Consider the following 25,595-nt stretch of genomic DNA (forward strand, 5'->3'; position numbering starts at 1 on the left):
TTGTCTCCCTCTCTGGTTTCTTCCCATCCCTTTTTCCCTCCTTTTGGATATCTTATTATATCTTATCTAGAGGAAGGCAGGCTAGAAGAAGCAAGACTAAAGCGATTATTGGTAAATAGCAGTCACCCATATTAGACAAGAGGTGGATGTTTGGTATTTTGTGACTTGCAAAGTGACCTTAATTTTCTCTGTGCTTAGGCAAAATTATCAAGTGGTCCTGTCTTTTCTCAGTTCATCATAGTTAAAAAGTAATACTGTCTGATGTTGGTATTCTGTGAGATCATTTATATCCAATAGGAGACCAACATGTCCTAATGGTGAGCACAAACCCAGCTTCTAATACACTATAGCCTAGATGTTGTGTGAGATCAGCTCCTGGTTGTCACAGGCTATTTTATTTTCCCCTCAATATATACTGTATGATTCCATTTATATGAAGCTTAAAAATAAGCAAAATCAACTCCATCATAAATTCAGGACTGAAATTGGGATGCCTGGTTAAGTGTCTGACTTTGGCTCAGGTCGTGATCCCAGGGTCCTGGGATTGAGTCCTGCATCAGGCTCCTTGCTCAGAGGGGAACCTGCTTCTCCTTCTGCCTGTCGTGACCTCTGCTTGTGCTTTCTCTTTCTCTGACAAATAAATAAACAAAATCTTTAAAAAACAATTCAGGACAGAAGTTATCTTTAGAGAGAAGAGGGGGAGAGAATGACTTGGAGGGGCAGGAAGGAGGCTGTTGGGGATACAACAGCCTTGAAAAGGAAAAGGAGCATTCTGGGTTGAAAAATGGTGGGAAAATAGAAAAGAACTGGCAATAGCCTGGACAACCTTCAATTATGAAACATGATCAATAGACTTTTGCAATAGGATGAACTTTGTATACTCGCCTGTCTATCAAATCATTATTTAGGAGAATGTGTCATTTGTTGAAATGCAAAATATATTAGGTAAAAAATATATGAAGGTTCACATGAAGCCCACTGATGTTTATTCAAGATTTCAAGCCCCAAAAATGAATATCTGAACAAAGCAACATTGAAATTCTATCGAATTCAACTACTCTGATTCAACAAAAACAAAAGAATATAAGAAATTCAGGGATGGTATCTGTGTCTTTAAGAAAGTGAGTGCAAGGGACGCCTGAGTGGCTCAGTTGTTAAGCGTCTGCCTTCAGCTCGGGTCATGATCCCAGGGTCCTGGGATCAAGTCCCACGTCAGGCTCCTTGCTCAGCGGGGAGCCTGCTTCTCCCTCTCCCTCTGCTTGCCACTCCCCCTGCTTGTGCTCTCTCTCTCTGACAAATAAATAAATAAAATCTTAAAAAAAAAAAAAAAGTGAGTGCAAATGGCAAAAAAAAAAAAAATCTAAGAATTGTCTAGTAGTTGAAATACCCAAGACCACTCTGATGTTTTAAAAATTGCCATAAAATACATACATATTCAAAAAACAAGGAACAAGAGAATATTTTCTTAATATAGCAGGCAGGTTAAAAAGAGCCAAAAAATAGGCGCTCCTGGATGACTCAGTTGGCTACACATCAGACTCTTCATTCTGGCTCAAGTCTTGATCTCAGGGTCATTTGATTGAGCCCCATGTCAGGCTCCATGCTGGACAGGGAGCCTGCTTAAGACTTTCTCCCTCCCTCTCCCTCTAACCGCCCCCTGACCCTGGAAGCTTGCACTCTCTCTCTCAAAAAATAAAATAAAATAGCCAAAAATATAACTGTTAAAATGAAAATGCACCGGATAGGTTAAAGAGATTAGAAACAGAGAATGAGTGAATTAGAAAATGAATCCAAAGAAATTACCCAGAACATAGCAGAGAGACATGATAGAAAACATGAAAGAGATGTTAAAATATTTGGAGGGCAGAATGAAACATTTTAATATTCAACTAACTATGGAGTCTAAGGACAAAATGCAGAAAATGGAGAAAACACAATTTTCAAAGAGAAATGGCTGAAAATTTTACAGAAGTAATGAAATATAGGAATTTGCCTAACATAGGTACATAAAGCAAAATAAATAAAAGAAAAAAGCCAAAGTTAGGTATATTGGCAATAAAACTACAGAACAGTTGTGTGTATGTATCTCTCTATATATACGTAGGGACACCCACCTGATAAAGATCTTAGACACAAGTACTCACATGAGCAAGGGAAGTGGTAAATATGTACATAACTTTAAGTAAATGTTGTCTATAGAAAATAATGACTCTAAATGTGGGGTTAAAAAAAGAACGAAAATAGTCAATAGTAATAGCAAAAACATTAAAAAGGTAGTTATCAGAGGTAAAAAGTATGTGGAGATTCAAATTATTGGACAGCTTTAGATTTTATCAAGTTGAGTTTAGACAGCAATATTTAAAGGCTAACAAAAGAATAAATAAATGTCTGACTTTTTATTGTTTGAAGATTTATTTATTTATTTCAGAGAGAGAGAGAGTGAGTGTGTATGCTAGAAGGGGGAGGGGCAGAGGGAGAGCAAGAAAGAATCTCAAGCAGACTCCCTGCTGAGCGTGGAGCCTGACATGGGGCTCAATGTCATGACCCTGAGATCATGACCTGAGCTGAAACCAAGAGTGGGATGCTTAACCAGCTGAGCCACCCAGGTGCCCCAAGTATGTCTAACTTCTAAAACAGTAGTAGGGGAAGATGGAATTTTAAAAGTCAGGCAAAAAAAAAAAGAGACAGCAAGAATACAAAAGAAATGGGAAAAATAAAAAATATTTGAAAATAGAGTTTAAAAATATAAGGACAATATGTCAGTAATACTAATAAATGTAAAAATAGGAGTCCAAGATGGCGGAGGAGTAAGAGACCTTAATTTCATCTGGTCCCAGGAATTCAGCTAGATAGCTATCAAATCATTCTGAACACCTGTGAACTCAACCAGAGATCTAAAAAAAGAATAGCTGCAACTCTACCAATAGAAAAGCGACCACTTTCTGCAAGGTAGGATGTGTGGAAAAGTGAATCCGAGGGGATATATGGGAAGATAGACCACGGGGGAAGGGAGCCTCCATCAGCCGGCTACCAGCAAGTGATACAGCAGCAGAGCACAAAATCGGAACACAGAAGTCTGCTCTGGTGAGGGTGTCACTTAGGTGGCTAAGCAGGGGCAGAACCCTAGCTAGGACAGTGTGGTCTCAGGATCCTCGGGGTCACAGGAAGACTGGCAGTGCCTGAGTGTGGCAGAGCTCCCAAGAATGAGAGCAGGGAAGCCAACTGCAATCAGTGAGCCCAGGAGTGGGCGCTCAGCTCAAGGCTGCCTTAAACTGGGAACCCCGGCACAGCTGGGCGACTGCTCTCTGAGCAGGGGCCCAAAAAGCAGCAGAACTGGCGAGATCCCCCTTCCTCCTCCCGGGAGGAGTGGCATGGGAGCACGCTACAGGAGTCTGCAGGGTTTGGAGACTCAAAATGGGTCACGTGCCTGAGACAGAAATGCTTGGTCAAAGGCTGGGTGAGCGTGGGGCCGGAGACCAGGGAGACAGGAGTGACTGCATTTCTCTGAGGGCTGACTGAGGAGTGGGGCCCAGAGCTTTCAGCTCAGGGCCACCAGAGATTGGGAGGCCGCCATTTTCATTCTCATCTTCTAAAGCTGCACGGAAAGCCTTCAGGGAACAAAAGCCACCTAGAGCAAACAGGAGGTTACTTAGCCTGGCCCCTGGCAAGGGCAGTAGAATTCCGCTTGCGGCAAAGACACTTGAGAATCAACGCAAGAGGCCCCTCCCCGAGAAGATCAGCAAGAACATCCAGCCAAGACCAAGTTTACCAATCAATGAGATGGCAAAACTCTAGCACTAGGGAAATACAGCACACAGAATTCATGACTTTTCCTCCAGGATTCCTTAGTCTTTCAACTTTAACTTTTTAAAATGTTTTTTCTTTCCTTTTTCAACCAATTTCTTATTTTATCAACTTCTTTTTTTTATTTTAATAGAGTTTATTTATTTATTTATTTGAGAGAGAGTGGAAGCGATCACAGAGGGAGAAGCAGACTTGCCGCTGAGCAGAGAGCCTGATGCAGGGCTCAATCCCGGGACACTGAGATCATGACCTAAGCCAAAGGCAAATGCTTAACTGACTGAGCCAGCCAGGTGCCCGTATCAACTCCTTTTTAAAATCTTTTTTAATTTTCATTTTTACAGTTACATTCTATCCATTCATTGTATTTAATCTTGTTTTTGTATATATATGTTTTCCTTTCTTTACAATTTTGGGATGCAATTTCTTCTAACAGACCAAAATACACTCAAAATCTAGTGTATGGTTCTGTTCTATTCACCTGTCTGATCATGGTCTCTTTTTTGGTGGTTTTTTCCTTCTTCTTTTTTTTTTGTTTTGTTTTGTTAAAGTCTTTTTTAATTTTCATCTTTACAGTTACATTCTATCCTTTCAATGTATTTAATTTTATTTTTATATTTATAGGTTTTTCTTTCTTTATAATTTTGAGATGGAGTTTCTTCTAACAAACTGAAAAAAAATACACTCAGGAGATAGTGCATTGCTCTGTTCTGTTCACCTATTTATATCATTTCCTTTTTTGTTGTTGTTGATTTTTTTTCTCCTTTTTTTCTTGTCTTTTTATTTCCATTTTACAGTTACATTCTATCCTTTCATTGTATTTAATTTTATTTTTTGTACATATATATAAGTCTATCTAGTTTTCTAAAAAACAGATCAAAATACACACAGAATCCAGTGTATTGCTCTATTCTGCTCACCTATCTGATTATATTTTCTCTTTTTTTTTCCTCCTGGTTTCGGGTCTCTTCTAATTTGTTTAGTATATATTTCTGTGGGGTTGTTGTTGTCATTTTAGTGTTTTGTTCTCTCATTCATCTATTCTTCTCTGGATAGAATGAAAAGACGAAAAAACTCACCTCAGAACAGAGGACAAGGGGCAGTACTGACTGCCAGGGACCTAATCAGTATGGACATAAGTAAGATGTTAGAACTAGAGTTCAGAATAATGATTATAAATATACTAGCTGGGCTTGAAAAAAGCATAGAAGACACTAGAGAATCCCTTTCTGGAGAAATAAAAAAACTAAAATCTAACCAAGTTGAAATCAAAAAGGCTATTAATGAGATGCAATAAAAAATGGAGGCTCTAACTGCTAGGATAAAAGAGGCAGAAGAGGGAATTTGTGATATAGAAGACCAAATGATAGACAATAAAAAAACTGAGAAAAAGAGATAAACAACTACTGGATCATGAGAGGAGAATTCAAGAGATAGGTGATACCATAAAGTGAAACAATATTAGGATAATTGGGATCCCAGAAGAAGAGGAAGGAGAAAGAGGGGCAGAAGGTATATTGGAGCAAATTATAGCGGAGGACTTCCCTAATCTGGTGAAGGAAACAGGAATCAAAATCCAGGAGGCACAGAGAACCCCCCTCAAAATCAATAAAAATAGGTCAACACCCCGACATATAATAGTGAAACTTACAAATCTCAGAGACAAAGAGAAAATCCTGAAAGTAGCTTGGGACAAGAGGTCTATAACCTACAAGGGTAGAAACATTAGATTGGCAGCAGACCTATCTACAGAGACCTGCAGGCCAGAAAGGAGTGGCATGATATATTCAGGGTGCTAAATGAGAAAAATATGCAGCCAAGAATACTTTATTCAGCTAGGATGTCATTCAAAATAGGAGTGATAAAAAGTTTTCAGGACAAACAGAAACCAGAAGAATTTGTAATCACCAAACCAGCCCTACAAGAAATATTAAAAGGGATCCTCTAAGCGAAGAGAGAGCCTAAAAGTAACATAGACCAGAAAGGAACAGAGACAATATACAGTAAGAGTCACTTTACAGGTAATACAATGGCACTAAATTCATATCTGTCAAGTTACTCTGAATGTAAATGGGCTAAATGTCCCAGTCAAAAGACACAGGGTATCAGATTGGATAAAAAAGTAACCCATCAATATGCTGTCTGCAAGAGACTCATTTTAGACCCAAAGACACCTTCAGATTTAAAGTGAAGGGGTGGAAAACCATTTACCATGGTAATGGCCATAAAAAGAAAGCTGGGTGTCAATCCTTATATCAGACAAATTAGATTTTAAACCAAAGACTGTAATAAGAGACGAGGAAGGAAACTATATCATAATTAAAGGGTATATCCAACAAGAAGATCTAACAACTGTAAATATTTATGCCCCTAACATGGGAGCAGCTAATTATATGAGCCAATTAATAACAAAATCAAAGAAACACATCGATAATAACACAATAATAGTAGGGGACTTTAACACCCCCTCACTGCAATGGACAGAACACCTAAGCAGAAGATCAATAAGGAAATAAAGGCTTTGGATGACACACAGGACCAAATGGACTTCACAGATATATTCAGAACATTCCATCTTAAAGCAACAGAACATACTTCTTCTCAAGCGCACACTGAACATTCTCCAGAATAGATCACACACTGGGTCACAAATCAGGTCTCAACCAGTACTGAGAGACTGGGATCATTCCCTGAATATTTTCGGACCGCATGCTTTGAAACTGGAACTCAATCATAAGAGGAAATTCGGAAAGAACTCAAATACCTGGAGGCTAAAAGGCATCCTACTAAAGAATGAATCGGTCAACCAGGAAATTAAAGAAGAATTAAATTCATGGAAACAAATGAAAATGAAAACACACCTGTTCAAAATCTTTGGGATTCAGCAAAAGCAGTCCTAAGAGAGAAGTATACAGCAATACAAGCCTTTCTCAAGAAACAAGAAAGGTCTCAAATACACAACCTAAACTTAAACCTAAAGGAGCTGGAGAAAGAACAGCAAATAAAGCCTAAACCCAGCAGGAGAAGAGAAATAATAAAGATTAGAGTAGAAATCAATGAAATAGAAACCAAAAGAACAGTAGAAAAGATCAATGAAACTAGAAGCTGGTCTTTGTAAGAATTAATAAGGTTGATAAACCCCTGGCCAGACTTATCAAAAAGAAAAGGGAAAGGACCCAAATAAATAAAATCATGAATGAAAGAGGACAGATCACAACCAACACTGAAGAAATACAAACAATTATAAGAACATATTATGAGCAACTATATGCCAACAAATTAGACAATCTGGAAGAAATGGATGCATTCCTGGAGACATCTAAACTACCCAAACTGAAACAGGAAGAAATAGAAAACCTGAACAGACCTGTAACCAGCAAAAAAACTGAAGCAGTAATCAAAAATCTCCCAAGAAACAAGAGCCCAGGGCTGGATGGCTTCCCAGGGGAATTCTGCCAAACATTTAAAGAAGAATTAATACCTATTCTTCTGGAGCTGTTTCAAAAATAGAAATGTAAGGAAAACTTCCAAACTCGTTCTATGAGGCCAGCATTACCCTGATCCCAAAACCAGACAGACACCCCACCAAAAAGGAGAATTACAGACCAATATCCCTGATGAACATGGATGCAAAAATTCTCACCAAAATACTAGCCAACAGGATCCAACAGTACATTAAAAGGATTATTCATCACGACCAAGCAGGACTTGTTTCTGGGATGCAAGCGTGGTTCAACATCTGCAAATCAATGTGATACACTACATAAATAAAAGAAAGGACAAGAACCATATGATCCTCTCAACAGGTGCAGAAAAAGCATTGACAAAGTAGAGCATCCTTTCTTGATTAAAACTCCTCACAGTGTAGGGATAGAGGGAACATATCTCAATATCATAAAAGCCGTCTACGAAAAACACACAGCAAATATCATTCTCAATGGGGAAAAATGGAGAGCTTTTCCCCTAAGGTCAGGAACAGGGAAAGGATGTCTACTGTCACCACTGCTGTTCAACACAGTACTAGAAGTCCTAGCCTCAGCAATCAGACAACAAAAAGAAATAAAAGGCAGTCAAAGTGGCAAAGCAGAAGTCAAACTCTCACTCTTTGCAGATGACATGATACTCTATGTGGAAAACCCAAGAGACTCCACCCCAAAATTGCTAGAACTCATACAGGAATTCAGCAAAGTGGCAGGATATAAAATCAATGCACAGAAATCAGTTGCATTTCTATAGACAGACAATGAGACAGAAGAAAGAGAAATAAAGGAGTCGATCCCATTTACAATTGTACCCAAAACCATAAGATACCTAGGAATAAATCTAACCAAAGAGGCAAAGGATCTGTACTCAGAAAACTGTAGAATACTCATGAAAGAAATTAAGGAACAGAGGCGCCTGAGTGGCTCAGTCATTAAGCGTCTGCCTTCGGCTCAGGTCATGATCCCAGAGTCCTGGGATTGAGCCCTGCATCAGGCTCCCTGCTCAGCGGGAGGCCTGCTTCTCCCTCTCCCACTCCCCCTGCTTGTGTTCCCTCTCTTGCTGTGTCTCTCTCTGTCAAATAAAAAAAAAAACCTTTTAAAAAAAGAAAGAAATTGAGAAAGACACAAAGGAATGGGAAAACACTCCGTGCTCATGGATTGGAAGAACAAATATTGTTAAAATGTCTATGCTACCTAGAGCAATCTACACATTCAATGCAATCCCTATCAAAATACCATCAACTTTTTTTTCACAGAACTGGAACAAATAATCTTAAAATATGTATGGAAGCAGAAAAGACTCTGAATAGCTAAAGGAATGTTGAAAAAGAAAATCAAAGCTGGTGGCATCACAATTCTGGACTTCAAGCTCTATTACAAAGGTGTAACCATCAAGACAGTATGGTACGGGCACAAAAACTGACACGTAGATCAATGGAACAGAACAGAGAACCCAGATAGGGACCCTCAACTCGATGGTCAACTAATCTTCAACAAAGCAGGAAAGAATATCCAATGGAAAAAAGACAGTCTCTTCAACAAATGGTGTTCAGAAGATTGGACAGCCACATGCAGAAGAATGAAACTGGACCATTTCCTCACACCATACACAAAAATAGACTCAAAATGGATGAAAGACCTACATGTGAGACAAGAATCCATCAAAATCCTAGAGGAGAACACAGAGCAACCTCTTTGACTTCAGCCACAGTAACTTCTTGCTAGACATGTCTCCAAAGGCAAGGGAAACAAAAGTAAAAATGAACTATTGGGACTTCATCAAGATAAAAAGTTTTGCACAGCAAAGGAAACAGCTGACAAAACCAAAAGACCACCAACAGAATGGGAAAAGATATTTTCAAATATCTTATCAGATAAAGGGCTAGTATCCAAAATCTATAAAGAACTTATCAAACTCAACACCCAAAGAACAAATAACCAGTGAAGAAATAGGCAGAAGACATGAACAGACACTTCTGCAAAGAAGACATCCAAATGGCCAACAGACACATGAAAAAAAATGCTCAACATCACTTGGCATCAGGGAACTACAAATCAAAACCTCAATGAGATGCCACCTCACACCAGTCAGAATGGCTAAAATTAACAAGTCAGAAAACAACAGATGTTGGCGAGGATGCAGAGAAAGGGGAACCCTCCTACACTGTTGGTGGGAATGCAAACTGGTACAGCCACTCTGGAAAACAGTATGGAGGTTCCTCAGAAAGTTAAAAATAGAGCTACCCTATGACCCAGCAATTGCACTACTGGGTAATTACCCCAAAGATACAAATGTAGTGGTCCGAAGGGGCACCTGCACCCCAATGTTTATATATAGCAGCAATGTCCACAATTGCCAAACTATGGAAGAAGACCAGGTGTTCATCAACAGATGAATATGGAATATTATGCAGACATCAAAAAATGAAATCTTGCCATTTGCAATGAGGTGGATGGAACTAGAGGGTATTATGCTAAGCGAAATAATTCAATCAGAGAAAGACAATTATTATATGATCCTACTGATATGTGGAATTTAAGAAATAAAACAGAGGGGGCACCTGGGTGGCTCAGTTGGTTAAGCAACTGCCTTCGGCTCAGGTCATGATCCTGGAGTCCCGGGATCGAGTCCCGCATCGGGCTCCCTGCTCAGCAGGGAGTCTGCTTCTCCCTCTGACCCTCCTCCCTCTCATGCTCTCTGTCTCTCATTCTCTCTCTCTAAAATAAATAAATAAAATCTTTAAAAAAAAAAAAAAAAAAAAAAAAAAAGAAATAAAACAGAGGACCATAGGGGAAAGGAAAAAAATAAAACAAGATGAAACCAGAGAGGAAGACAAACCATAAGAGACTCTTAACTCTAGGAAACAATCTGAGGGTTGCTGGAGGGAAGGGGCATGGAGGGATGGGGTAACTGGGTGATGGACATTAAGGAGGGCATGTGATGTAATGAGCACTGGGTATTATATAAGACTGATGAATCACAGACCTGTACCTCTGAAATCAATAAAACATTATATGCTAAAAACCCAGAAAATAAATAAATAAAGGAAAAAAAAGAAACACCAAAAAGACCCACAAAAAACTTGCTAGAAAACAGGCCAGATTAAATACAATTCCAGCTAATGGCTAAGAAACCATTAAAATATAAAGACTTAGAAATGCTGAAATTTACAAAATAGAAAAAGAAATAGTAGGGAAATTACAACCAAAAGGAGTCAGGGTAGCTATATCAGTACTAAAAAAAATAATCTTTTTAAAGATAGGCATGCTAAATTTAGTGAAAATAAAGAAAACCCAGGACTATGTAAGTTAAATTTGTATTTCAGATAAACAATGAATAATTTTTAATGTATTCAGAACACACGTACACTAAAAATTATTTGTTTATCTGAAATACAAATTTAATTGGCTATCCTGTATTTTATCTGGCAACCCTACCGTAAGACAAAAAGCATTTTTAATGACAGAATCTTTAGATTATGATAAAGTGCTCAATTTGCCAAGAAACAGTAATGATTCTAAATTTGTAAGCTCTCAATAAAGTAGCCTCAGAACAAAGCAAACTCTGACAACTTAAGGGAGAAGTGGACAAATCCATCACCCATCGCTGTAGACAAAACGTCTACCTTGCCTCTGTGCTGTCAGTGGCCGCTTTCTTCTACAGCCAGAGCACCCACGTGTAGTTCCTCCCGGTGTTCACCAGACTGGCGAGCGGCATGGCCTCTGAAGGCCTGAGGGTGGTAATGGCTTCTCTTTGCTGCTAGTTACTGGCACCTCATCGTTCCTTGTTGATTCCTTAACCGTGGCCACATTTCAGTAAATCAATCCTTCAGTAAAATCTTGTCAGCTAAACTCCTGCAAGTGTGCCATCTGCTTCCTGTCACTACCATAACAAAGACAATTCGGGGCAGAATTTTGTGACATGGATAATTCTCCTATAAAATGGAGAGAGTAGTAGGGTTGCACAAACCAGCATCTCATAACTATCACAATAAAGACTGCTGTGAGCAAAAATTATCAATGGATGCCAAATCTAAGGTGTGAAGTCTAGTGAAAAGCAAGATTTGCACAGTCTTTATTTTTTTATTTTTTTTTTTAAAGATTTTATTTATTTATTTGAGAGAGAGAATGAGAGAGAGAGAGCATGAGAGCGGGGAGGGTCAGAGGGAGAAGCAGACTCCCTGCTGAGCAGGGAGCCCGATGCAGGACTCAATCCTGGGACTCCAGGATCATGACCTGAGCCAAGGGCAGTTGCTTAACCAACTGAGCCACCCAGGTGCCCTGCACAGTCTTTTTTAAAAAAGATTTTAGGGGAGGGGGGTGGGAGGATGGGTTAGCCTGGTGATGGGTATTAAAGAGGGCACGTTCTGCATGGAGCACTGGGTGTTATGCACAAACAATGAATCATGGAACACTACATCTAAAACTAATGATGTAATGTATGGGGATTAATATAACAATAAAAAAATTAAAAAAAAAAAGATTTTATTTATTGGGGTGCCTGGGTGGCTCAGCTGGTTAAGCATCTGCCTTTGGCTCAGGTCATGATCTCAGGGTCCTGGGATTGAGTCCCGCGACTGGCTCCTCGCTCAGGGAGAGCCTGCTTCTCCCTCTCCCTCTGCCGCTCCCCCTGCTTGTAGTCTCTCTGTCAAATAAATAAATAAAATCTTAAGGAAAAAGATTTTATTTATTTATTTAGTTAGAGCTCATGCAAGCTGGGGAGGGGCACAGGGAGAGAGAGAATATCAAGCAGATTCCACGCTGAGTGTGGAGTGTGCGGCTCGATCCCAGGACCCTGAGATCATGACCTGAGTGGAAATCAAGACTCAGATACTTAACTGACTGAGCCACTCAGGCATCTAATATTTGCACAGTCTCAAAGTGCAAAGTTGCTTTAAATGAAAAGGAGAAAATAATAAATACAGAGTGGAGACACTGGAAAAACACCTTTACAAACAGAAAAATTAACATCACCAAGGAGGAACAGATGGATATAATGTGCCTCCAGATGTGATTCCTTAAGAATGAAACAATACCATATATCTAGTATCCTGCTGGGAATGCACCATCTGATTTAACCATGAGGAAACATCAAACAAACCCACAACAAGGAGCACTGTATAAAATAACTTGCCTGAATTCTTCAAAAATGTCAATGTCATGAAAGACAGAAAACATATGAGGAAATGTTACAGATTAAAGGAAACTGAAACAACATGAAACTGAATACAATATGTAATCTTAGACTGAAACCTGTACTGGTGGGGGAAAAAAATCAAGAAAGTACATTATTGAGACAATTGACAACACTGAAATACAGACTATAAATTAGATAAAAGCATTGTGTCAATGTGAAGTTCTCTGAATTTGATAAACTGTACTGATGTTATATAAGATAATATTCTTGTTTTTAAGAAATATTAAAAACAAAGGGGCATGATGTATACAACCAATTCTCAAATTATAAATGAATAAGTAACATAATACAAGATAGTGTGTATATGTGTGTTAGTGTAAAATGAGAGAATGGTAAGACAAAAGTAAAACTGGTAAATATATTTTATACACATACAGAGAGAGAGGGAAGAAGGGCGGGGGGAGTTGGTGAAGGACATACTTTTGGCCAAAAGTTAAAGATTAGTGAATCTGAGAAAGGATACACAGGAGTCCTCTGTGTTACTCTTGTAACTTTTCTCTAGGTTTTAAATTATTTCAAAAGAAAAAGTGCTATGGAGATTGCTCCATTATGATTCTTTGTTTCACTTGAAAATATGATGAAAGATATAGATTCTATTTCCAGGAAAATCAATTTGCATCAACACACATAAGTTTGTATTATTTCAGGGAATTCAAAGACACCATAAAGTACATGCAGGTTAAGAACCATTGCTCCATTTCTTTTCGAACATCCAGTATTGCAAAAGATAATTCTGCCACCAGCATAATTTTCATTTTTTTTGGTAGGTAACCCATTGTTTTCTGCTTCATTATATGCAGGGTTTTTTTTCCCCCCACAGGATCTTTGAAATTTTTTAAATACCACCAAAACATAGTACAGACATTTTTTCATATGTTCTTTAGAAAATAGTAAGCCCTTTTTATTCTTCGGGTCATTTTCAGCCTTAGAAACTTTCCTACAATGACAAACTTGATTAATGCTTCTGTTCTATTTCTTCTGATTTTTCCTTTAGAGATTTCTATTATTCATTGGTTAATTTCCAATTTTCTTTCTTTTGTATGTATACTTCCCTTTTACCTATCGTTTCCATCTCTGTCCTTTCACTGTGCATCCTAGAAGAGCACTCCAAGTGTGCTATGTCATTCATTTGATTCTCTGTAGCATCAATTCTGCCCTTTATCACATGTTCCTTATACTTCAGACATGTTGTTTACCTGGAGCTGTGACTTGAGAGTGGATACAGAAAGATAGAGTGACTATAGAAAGGGGAAATGATAGGGTTAGGATTTTTAGCAGACCAGCTAATAACTCTAACTTCTTGATTTTTTAGTCAGGGCAGCTCTTCCAATCTGGAGTTGCAAATGGATAGTAAAGGTGAGTCCAAGCCTTATTATGCCTTCTTTGTGACCATTGGTAAACTTGGGTTTAAGGAAGTGACATGAATGTGGTCCTCAATGTAATCAATGATAAACTTATTAGAAAATTTCCCCATTCTTTAGCATAAAGCTTTTTCATATCTTTCTTTTACAATGATGTTTCTCTTTATTAAAGTATCTTTATAGAATTTTTATTTTATTTTTTCAAGATTTTACTTATTTTGAGAGAGAAAAACAGAGTGTGCATGCAAGCGTGGGGGAGGGGCAGAGGGAAACAAAATCTCAAGACTCCACACTGAGCGTGGAGCCCGACGCAGGGCTCAATCCCAGGACCCTGAGATCATGATCTGAGCCGAAATCAAGAGTCGGACACTTAACCAACTGAGCCACCCAGGCTCCCGTTTATGGAATTTTTAAAAGGTAACTGGACAAAGCTATTGCAGGCACTGGTAATCTGATACTAAGTTAACCTAGAAATATCTTCTCCCTTATTTTCCCTTGAATAAGAGCTCAGGGTATAAAATTACTTCTAATTATTCTGGTTTATTATATTCCCATTATAGACATGGATTTTCTAAGAGTTTGGTATTATTGTTTAGTGTATCATTTCTGAATGTTTAAAAACAGGTATTAATTGACATAAAGAGAATTGATTTCTTCAGAATTCCAAGGGAAACTGTAAATAGCTACCCAACCAAACCTCTTAGCTTCAAGTGTTCTCTCTTCCTCAAAAGATGGTCTCACTAAAAAAAAAAAAAAAAAAAAAAAAAAAGAAGATAGTAGGAGGGGAAGAATGAAGGGGGGGATATCAGAGGAGGAGATGAACCATGAGAGACCATGGACTCTGAAAAACAAACTGAGGGTTCTAGAGGGGAGGGGGGTGGGAGGATGGGTTAGCCTGGTGATGGGTATTAAAGAGGGCACGTTCTGCATGGAGCACTGGGTGTTATGCACAAACAATGAATCATGGAACACTACATCTAAAACTAATGATGTAATGTATGGGGATTAACATAACAATAAAAAAGTTTAAAAAAAAGAAGAAATTAATTACAAAAAAAAAAAAAGATGGTCTCACTAATGAAAGCAGAAAGAGAAATATGAGAGGAACTATGGAACCTGCTTCTTTTAAGAGACTGGATTCCCCATAGGCCTTCAGATAGGATCACATGTGAAGACAACTGTTATTAAAGAAGATAATTTAAATGTATTAAATCAGGAATGACACAAGTAAGGAAGATGTGGCTTGTACACATAACAAAGGGGCTCCTTTGACATTTGATCTAGGTAAGCAAAAGACAAAGAAGAAGAAGATTTGCTTTACACAGCAAATACGAATACATGAAATTCATGACCCTCAAGAGGATTTCTGGCAGAAAACACAAGTTATTGGGACACATTTGTGAATGACTGTGCCAAAATGGTGACAGAGAAGATGAAACAAAGATTTGACTTAGAACGATGAGTCAGGGCACAATCTTGTGGATATTCCCTTGGGGTAGTCTCGGATTTTGAGACTGACCCAGTGGACAAATTCCTGAGTTTCTAAAACCAGTTTTTATGCCTTTAAAACACAGTGGAAAATTTTCTGTCATCTTATCATTACCTTATTATTTCTATGTCATGTCTTTTCTAATTACCCACATCTTCCTCCTATATACAAAGCCAGTCTTTGTTTCTTCTGAAGCAACTAGGTGTTATGCCTAGAGCAATTATTTAGTAATTACCTGTTTAATAATTAAAGTCTTAAAATGATCTAAATACAGACTGAGGTATATTCTGAGAGATGGTAAAATGTACTACCTCCTCATATATTCTTCATAAAATGCCCAAAGGAAACAATTCTGCCTGTTTTCAAAATCAAGTCAAAATACTTGGGGGGAAGAAAAAGCTGGAATAAGGAATTGAATTTAATTCTACAGTTGTTGCTTTGAAGGTCTATGAAAATTTTAAGAGAATGTGGTAAGTATTCCTTTAACTAAAACAGCTAAAGTTTGAGTACAAGAAATCAAGGAAATGAGGAATAGTTTAAGATTTATCATCCTTCACATTCACCAAGAACAGTATTAGTTGTAATATTCCTACTATGGCCCAGAAGCCCAATTAAAGTAAAGGAGTCCAAGGCGGGGTTTTTCCTGGATGTGAATGACAATGTCTCACGTAACTGTGGCAAGAGCAGAGCTGAATATGATATTCACAGACAACCAGGACTTCAAATAGTGCCAGACTCTTTCTTGGACTCGCTCTGCTTGCCTCACTGGGTTGGCTTTGTTTCCTCCACACACTCAGGAATAGGACTCCACTAGCAGTTAAGATACAATTACAGAATAATTGGTTAAGAGTAGTTCAAACACATAGTAAGTACAGAGGTGAGGTAGATGGTCAGTCCGAGCTAGGCCCAGTAGCTCAGAAATCAAGGGGCCCAGGCTCTTTGTCTTCCTTCTCTCATCGTCCGAGGATCAGTGGCATCTTCTCTTATGATCTCAGGGTAGCTACAGCAGAGCCACCCCTGATGTTCCTCCATAGCAATGTTCAAAAGCAGGAAGGGAAGGATAAGCTCTCTTCATACAATTCTTTATTTTCTCAGAAAGTTAAATGTCTCCCAGAAAACCCTAACAGACATCTCCTTATATAGCACTGCCTAGATAAAAACTGGCCACATGCTTATCCCACCTATAAGAAAGTCTAGAAAAATTAATACCAGGAATTTTTAGTTTATTTTTTAAGACATAGTTCCTACTAACAGGAAAAGATGGGACAGGCAATCAACAATATCTAACACTTCTACCAATAGTTCCTATGCTTTATATCAAGTTCCTTCTTGCTTGCTACGGTGGGCTCTGCAGCCTTCGAAGAACCCTCCTGATACCTGCTTTTCCATTGGACTACTTGCTCTTTATTAGTGTGTCTATTCAGGTTTTCAACTGCATAGTCCATTCATACTTTGATCTGCTTTTCAGCTCTCTCTTCAGGTTTAGTAAGCAGGTCTTTAAACTGTTTTCTGGCTTGACTCAAGTGCCCTGAGGACTCTGCTCCTCCCATCTGCTCAGTGGCTCACAGATGCTTCAAGTACAGATGAGCTAGCCTATTCCACCCCTACTCTAGATTCCTGCTCAGTTTAGTGAACATTTCCATTGAGCTTCTGCCTACAATGGAGTAAGTTTGGAAAGTAAGTTCTATTTTGGTCACTGAGTTTGAAATCTTTGTGAGCATGTAGGTGTAGATATACAAAAGACAGTTGGAAATAAGGAACCTGGGGCCTAGGAAAGAAATCCACAGGGAGATACATCAGCAAATAGGCTGTAATCAAAGCCACATGAATGGATGAGCCTGATCAAGGAGACTACAAAACAAAAGTCCTTAATCTGAGGGGCTTCAGGGACATCTATGAATTCACTGAAATTGTGGGTAAAATTCTGTGCATCTCTGTGTCTCTATTTCTAAGGTAGGGATCCATATATTTAATCAGATTCTCAATTAGGTTTGTGAATCTAAAAAGATTAAAAACCTATGGGAGAGTGGAAGGCTAAGGCTGCAACCAAGAGGGCACTATTTACTTAAATGTGCCACAATTTTGGAATTAGAGACTATGATGGGAAAGAGAATGGAATATGTTAGCATTTAATTTCCAATTTACCATCTGAGTCACAGCAACCATCAAGCACATGATTTTCTGTTCAAAATTGGGTAATGTGTCCCCAAAATATGTTGACTCAGACACCAATGCTTCTAGACTACCCAGAATTATATGAAAACCAGCACTTTTAGGCCTGGAGCTTCAGATTTTATATTCCCAGTCAAAATGTGAATTTCTTCCCACTCCCATCCCATGAATAAAGGGAATAATCTCCCGAGCCACCTTCTTTCTCTGGAGCCATTCTCACATCACACTTGATAATCAAAGATCACTTTTTAAGCATTACTTTATGAAACTTCATAATCATCAATGCTGGATATATAAGCATCTGAGTTTTTGCAAGCAAAGAAGCTTCGAAAAAACATAGGACTTAGATTACAAGAAGGGCTATGAAACCCAACTCCACAAAACAAGAATGTCAGCTTGTATGTATTATCATGAAGTGCTCAAAGATGCAATTATAGTTCACACTTTATCTTTTTTTCCCTCAAAATTATTTGTCTCTTCAGAAATAGAGATGGGGGGAAAGGTCCCCGCGCCCCCCCCCCCCCCCCCCCCCGCTGCAGTGTGCATTCAGAAACCCTTTAAAAAGCCACAAGGGTGTATGAAACAAATTCTCTAGTCACATGGATTCAAACCACAGCATTCTTCCCAACCTACCACTCAAGCAGGCCAAGAATAATCTAGCCAGTCAACTTGCATGCAGGAAAACTACTACTGCCTGGAAAACCTCTGCATATCATTTGTACATGTTTCTGGTTTATAAAAAACATTTCACTATTATACAAAGGAGAAAGCTATGAATTACCAATTACCAAGAGATTATCAAAGACTATGATAATGGATGTTAGACTCATGTGTACTTCATCTTTAGCAGAATGTGAACTTTTTTAAAACTTCAAAGATGGTTCATAAAAGAATATATGAATACCGACTGGGAAATGTTCAATTATATTAATCAATAAAACCTATTAAAATTAACAAAAATAAAAAATAAAATTACCTATTATACAGATAGTTCAAAAGATTAAAAAGAAATTACCAACATATATCAAGCAACTTAAAAAGTTTCAGATACTTGGACCTGGTTTAATTCTACTTTCATTAGTCTACCCTTAAAAAAAAAAGAAACTAAAATGTATTTTGTGCAAAGATGTTCATTGTAGTGTAATTTGTCAAACAGAAAACTATAAGCAACAAAAGGAAAATGATAAAATGAATTATAGAACATATACTAGGGAAATATATTTTACTTGTTCATTCATTTACTGACCTACTACTGTGTTTCAGAAAGGATTTAAGGTGGCTCGTATGATAATATATTATGTAACCATGAAAAATTATGTTTAAAAAGCAACATGCTCGGGGGTGCCTGGGTGGCTCAGTCAGGAGTCCTGCATTGGGCTCCCTGCTCAGTGGGGAGTCTGCTTCTCCCTCTGCCTCTGCTCTCTGTCAAATAAATAAAATCTTAAAAAAAAAAAAATAAGCTAACACACTCATGACTATTACAAGGAAAGGGCTGGATACAAAATTGTGTGTGTGTGCAAAAGTAAGAGTATAAAACAATGCAATCTTACCTTTGTTTAACAATAGGCAAAAAAGGAAGGGAAATCCACTGAAATATTAAGAATGGCATGTGTATGGGGCGCCTGGGTGGCTCAGTTGGTTAAGCGACTGCCTTCGGCTCAGGTCATGATCCTGGAGTCCCTGGATCGAGTCCCGCATCGGGCTCCCTGCTCGGCAGGGAGTCTGCTTCTCCCTCTGACCCTCCCCCCTCTCATGTGCTCTCTCTCATTCTCTCTCTCTCAAATAAATAAATAAAATCTTTAAAAAAAAAAAAAAAAAAAAGAATGGCATGTGTATGGTTGGTAACATAAGTCAATTTTCTTCTCATCTTTTTAATTTTATAACTTATATACACCAACCTTATATTTTTATAATAAAATGTCTGTATATATGAAATCATAAAGAGAATAAAGGTTATTTAAAAAATAAAAAAGCTAGCTATATATATGATGGTTTAGAAGAAGTTAGCTCTTCCTATATATAGCCACTAATGAACTGAGAAAGGAAAATTAAAGTACATAATACATAAGAGAAAAAAATCCACATGGAATTAACCTCATGAAATGTAAGTGTGTTTGTCAATTAAAGGTATCAAAAGAAAGACTGAATAAAGAGATGATATAAGATTGTAGGGAGAGAAGGACACTAACATAAGCAAGAGAATACCTGAGAAAAGCAAGGAATTTTAATCTGGAAATCAAGCCTATCAGTAAACTTATGCTAACATAGTTGTGTTGTTTAAACTGCAGTTTTAGAAAAGACTGCATGTAGAGACAGAGGGTAGAATTGTGGTTGCTAGGGGCTGGAAGGAGGGGGAAAAGGTAATGAGTATGTAGTTTCAGTTTAGAAAGATGAAAAAGGTTTGGAGATGGATGGTGGTGGCAGTGCATGACAATGTGAATGTACTCAATACCACTAACTCTACACTTAAAAACTGTCAAAATGCTAAATTTGATGTTATGTATCTTTTACAACAATAAAAAAAGAAAATTCTGATTTGAAATAAATTACATGGGAAAGGTACATATTCAGATTAGCTTTGAGTTTTCAGCTTTTCTAAAACAATATTTTATAAAGATGTGAGCATAATTTATTTTTTAAAAGCCATAATTACACTTTAATAGCAATTTTCAATCAGAAGGTAACTTATTACACCTGTTTAATAATTCTTTTGATGTAGCCAATGTTCAGTTTTCAAGTATCAAGAAATCATGCCCCATTTAAACAAAGGTTTAAAAGTAAAGTAGCTATTAGGTTCAAAGGGAAAAAAAAAAACCCTAGAAGTGAGGTCACTAATAATTCTGGTTTTTCTGGCAAATTTGTGGTAATCAGCTATGAGAATAAATCTCCCCAACAATAAGCACCATTTCTAGAAATTGAACAAAGGAGATTAAATAATTGTCCCCATAATTCCTGGGAAGAGTCACAGTTACCCTTAAAATGCAGTGTAAGTGTTCTCATGATAACGCATTCTAAAATACAATTTTTCAAACTTAAATTTCTGAGCATAAAAAATAAGAAGCAAAATAAGAAAAAACTTTTCAGGGCCCAAATTCCATATCCAGTTTTATCAATTCACTTTAAAAATCTCACTTACCCTTCTAGTGTTTTCAAGGATTTTGGGATCAGGTTTTCCATAGTTAGGTGGATTGGCATATGGGTCATATCCAAGTTTGGCAAGCATGGGTGCAATCACCGCCATGTCTTGTAAAACATCTGGGGGTATCTTCCCAACCCATTTTGATAGTGCTCCCACATTGACTGGCTTGATGACTTGGTCTGTAGATCTTTCCACTCTAAAAACAATATAATATGAATATGAATAAGTATTTATTTAGAATACAAAAAAATAATAATGTTAAAAGACCAAAGGAAATTATTTTTGATAACTTTAAAAACTGTAAGTGTCTGGATTATAAATCTATTGAGAAAGGGGACATAACACTATTTCCCAGACTTTTTTTTAATGTCCTAAATTTGACAGCTGTTATTGGCAACTTTGTTATTTCTAGAAACAGGAAAAATGGTCAGCTGAAAACATCCGCACAAAACAGGTTAACAACTTAATTACAACATCCACAAAAAAAATAACAGCGCTAAGACTGCTTAGGAAAACAGCCAATTAACTTACTTGAAAGGCATCAAAATTAAACAAATAAATAAGATGGACTGATGAATGATTAGAGGGACAAACAGATGGACAGATGTGTGATAAAGCAAAGACAGCAATACATTAATTAAAGCTAGTAGGTATAATTCTTTCAATTCTTTGTATGTATGAAATTTTTCATAATAAAATATTAGGGGGAAAATAGCCAACTATAGTCCACTAAGAATGCAAAATATTCATTTGTTCTATTTTTCTGTTGACTTCCTAAAGAACCCTTTTTTCTAAAGAAGGAAAAGAAGTGCTATGTATGATTTTCAATATTACAGAATAAATGTATTCTATCTCTTGATCTACAAATTTACTTTATGCTTGTAATGGTTATACTCACTATATATGACTAAATAACTCATCATCTTAGGATAAAATAAATAAATATAAATAAAATAAACATAAAGTGACACCTAGATTTAAACTGGATCTGAATTAGCAGATTTTGGCCAAATGACTGCAAAACAAAAGTGCTTAATAAAACTTGAGAGTTTTATATCATAATACATAAGAAGTCATTCAAATTAGTATTCTAATAAGAGGTAAAACCCCTTTTTAAAAAGTATATGACCTCTCACTGCAGATAATCATTTTCTGATGATGAATCCCTCAAAGGGACTCCACTCCTAAACAAAGGACAAGAGAAAATAAAATGATTATTCCCTGGGATTCTGTGAGGCCACTAACTCCAGGTTTCCTTCCTATCTCAATGGTCACCTTTCCCCCCTCTTAAAAATTTCTCCAGGACACCCAAAACAATCTACACATTCAGTGCAATCCCTATCAAAATACCATCAACATTTTTCACAGAACTGGAACAAATAATCTTAAAATTTGTATGGAACCATAGAAGACCCCGAATAGCCAAAGGAATGTTGAAAAAGAAAATCAAAGCTGGTGGCATCACAATTCCAGACTTTAAGCTGTATTACAAAGCTGTCATCATCAAGACAGTATGGTACAGGTACAAAAACAGACACACAGATCAGTGGAATAGAACAGAGAACCCAGATAGGGACCCTCAACTCTATGGTCAACTAATCTTCAACAAAGCAGGAAAGAATATCCAATGGAAAAAAGACAGTCTCTTCAACAAATTGTGTTCAGAAGATTGGACAGCCACATGCAGAAGAATGACACTGGACCATTTCCTCACACCATACACAAAAATAGACTCAAAATGGATGAAAGACCTAAATATGAGACAGGAATCCATCAAAATCCTAGAGGAGAACACAGAGCAACCTCTTTGACCTCAGCCACAGTAACTTCTTGCTAGACATGTCTCCAAAGGCAAGGGAAACAAAAGTAAAAATGAACTATTGGGACTTCATCAAGATAAAAAGCTTTTGCACAGCAAAGGAAACAGCTGACAAAACCAAAAGACCACCGACAGAATGGGAGATATTTGCAAATGTCTTATCAGATAAAAGGCTAGTATCCAAAATCTATAAAGAACTTAACAAACTCAACACCCAAAGAACAAATAATCCAGTGAAGAAAGGGGCAGAAGACATGAACAGACATTTCTGCAAAGAAGACATCCAAACGGCCAACAGACACATGAAAAAATGCTCAACATCACTCGACATCAGGGAACTACAAATCAAAACCACAATGAGATGCCACCTCACACCAGTCAGAATGGCTAAAATTAACAAGTCAGAAAACAACAGATGTTGGTGAGGATGCAGAGAAAGGAGAACCGTCTTACACTGTTGGTGGGAATGCAAACTGGTACAGCCACTCTGGAAAACAGTATGGAAGTTCCTCAGAAAGTTAAAAATAGAGCTACCCTATGACCCAGCAATTGCACTACTAGGTATGTATCCAAAGGATACAAACATAGTCCCTCGAAAGGACACATGCACCCCAATGTTTATAGCAGCAATGTCCACAATAGCCACACTATGGAAAGAGCCCAGATGTCCATCGACAGATGAATGGGTAAAGAAAATGTGGTATGTATATGTGTGTGTATACACACATGGAATGGAATACTACTCAGCCATCAAAAATTGAAATCTTGCCATTTGCAACGACATGGATAGAACAAGAGGGTATTATGCTATGCAAAATAAGTCAATCAGAGAAAGACAATTATCATATGATCTCACTGATAAGCAGAATTTAAGAAACAAGGCAGAGGATCATAGGGGAAGAGAGGAAAAAATAAAACAAGATGAAATCAGAGAGGGAGACAAACCATAAGAGACTCTTAATCATAGGAAATAATCTGAGGGTTGCTGGAGGGGAGGGGGATGGAGGGATGGGGTAACTGGGTGATGGACATTAAGGAGGGCATGTGATGTAATGAGCACTGGGTCTTATATAAGACTGATGAATCACTGACCTCTACCTCTGAAACTAATAATATATTACGTTAATTAATTGAATTTTTAAAAAAAGTTTAAAAATGAAAAAAAGATGTATATATACAAATTGGACTACTACTCAGCCATCAAAAAGAATGAAATCTCACCATTTGCAACGACATGGATGGAACTAGAGGGTATTATGCTAAGCGAAATAAGTCAGAGAAAGTCAGTTATATGATTTCACTCATATGTGGAATTTAAGAAACAGAACAGATGAACATAGGGGAAGGGAGGGAAAAATAAGACAAAATCAGAGAGGGAGACAAACCGTAAGAGACTCTTAACTATAGGAAACAAACTGAGGTTTGCTGGAGAGGAGGTGGGTGGGATAACTGGGTGATGGGCATTAAGGAGGGCACTTGATGTAATGAGCACTGGGTGTTATATGCAACTGATGAATCACTAAACTCTACTTTTTTTTTTTTTTTTTTTAAGATTTTATTTATTTATTTGACAGAGAGAGAGGTAGCGAGAGCAGGAACACAAGCAGGGGGAGTGGGAGAGGGAGAAGCAGGCCTCCCGCCGAGCAGGGAGCCCGATGTGGGACTCGATCCCAGGACCCTGGGATCATGACCTGAGCCAAAGGCAGACGCTTAACGACTGAGCCACCCAGGCGCCCTAAACTCTACTTCTGAAACTAATAATATATATGTTAATTAACTGAGTTTAAATTAAAAAAAAAATTTCTCCAGTACTCTACTTAACCCACTGCTCTTTTCACTCTATACTTTTTGCTTGATATTTATTGATATTTATTGATCTTTTCTTGACATCCTTGGTTTTTCCAGGACAGGTCCAGTATTATACCTATTGCCCCAGCCTTCACTATTAAGAGCACATCCTACTCACTCTCATAAATGTTCAAGTTTGTATGATAAAATTATATGGTCACCCTACCCAGATACCCTATACACACCTCAAAACTAAGCAAGATGGTCCAAAACTGGACCCATCATCTTCTGCTCAAGATCTGATCCTCTTCATGTACATGTTATATTGATAAATGGCACCACCACCTACACAGAAGGCAAAGCCAGAGATCTCAGATGGGATAGGGAGAAAGAAAGCAAGACCATTTCCAAGTTATCCAGTTCTATAGTCTTTATGTTTGAGTGAAACAGCTCTCCTCCATTCCTACTGCCATTATCTTAGTTCATATCACCATCACTTCTCACCGAGCTGATAACAGAAGCCTCCTAATTTCCCTGCATTTAAATAGTTGGCTTCCTTGCCCAACTATCTATCATTCCACTGAAGTATAAGGAGGGTCTATGTCTTGTTAATCTATCACCACACGTAGCACATTAATATGTAATAGATGCTCAATTAATGTTTATTAAGTCAATGACTAAAAGCTTTTCATGGGAAAAAAAAGCACAGGCCTATAAATTTAGTTTACACAAACATGCTCAAGAGAAGTCAAGGATCATCTTTATAAGAAGGTCAAGGGACACAGGATGAACTAACCAGAAAACACACAAGTGCTAAACTGCATGATATTTTTCTGTGGGGGCATTAGGAATGTTAGAGAATGGGAGTCATGTCTACAGAAATAAATACTTCCAGAAAAGCAAGGCTTATAATAAACATAGAATATCATTTTCTGCTCATTCTATGTCAGGCACTTTGTATGTGATATCTAATTTCTGTATCCCTAAAACAACCTTTTTTTTTTTTTTTTTAAGATTTTATTTATTTGACAGAGATAGAGACAGCGAGAGAAGGAACACAAGCAGGGGGAGTGGGAGAGGGAGAAGCAGGCTTCCCGCTGGGCGGGGATTCCCCCCTGGGATCACGACCTGAGCTGAAGGCAGACGCTTAACTGAGCCACCCAGGCGCCCCTCCCTAAAGCAACCTTAAGAGAAAGGTATCAGTCCTTATTTTTCAAATGTGTAAACTGAGACCCAGATAAGGTAAGTGATTTACTAAGGATCACACAGTCTGGAATTAGTGGAGTTAGAATTCGAACCCACGTCTTTCTAATTCCAAAGCTCCCGTTTTTCCCAGTTTCTCTTATT

The 25,595-nt window shown here is 37.8% G+C and overlaps 1 protein-coding gene across 2 annotated transcripts in view; it reads right to left on the reverse strand.

The window, feature by feature from the left end:
- TPST1 (tyrosylprotein sulfotransferase 1) overlaps positions 1–25,595 on the reverse strand; it is a 160,640-nt gene that overhangs the window by 39,184 nt on the left and 95,861 nt on the right. For both annotated transcript variants that reach the window (XM_036115270.2, XM_036115271.2), the window contains one exon: positions 20,639–20,837. In XM_036115270.2, coding sequence (XP_035971163.1) covers positions 20,639–20,837 — 199 coding nt within the window. The remainder of the gene's footprint in view (positions 1–20,638; positions 20,838–25,595) is intronic.

The sequence above is a fragment of the Halichoerus grypus genome, chromosome 6 (assembly GCF_964656455.1).
Source record: "Halichoerus grypus chromosome 6, mHalGry1.hap1.1, whole genome shotgun sequence".
Lineage (NCBI taxonomy): Eukaryota > Metazoa > Chordata > Mammalia > Carnivora > Phocidae > Halichoerus > Halichoerus grypus.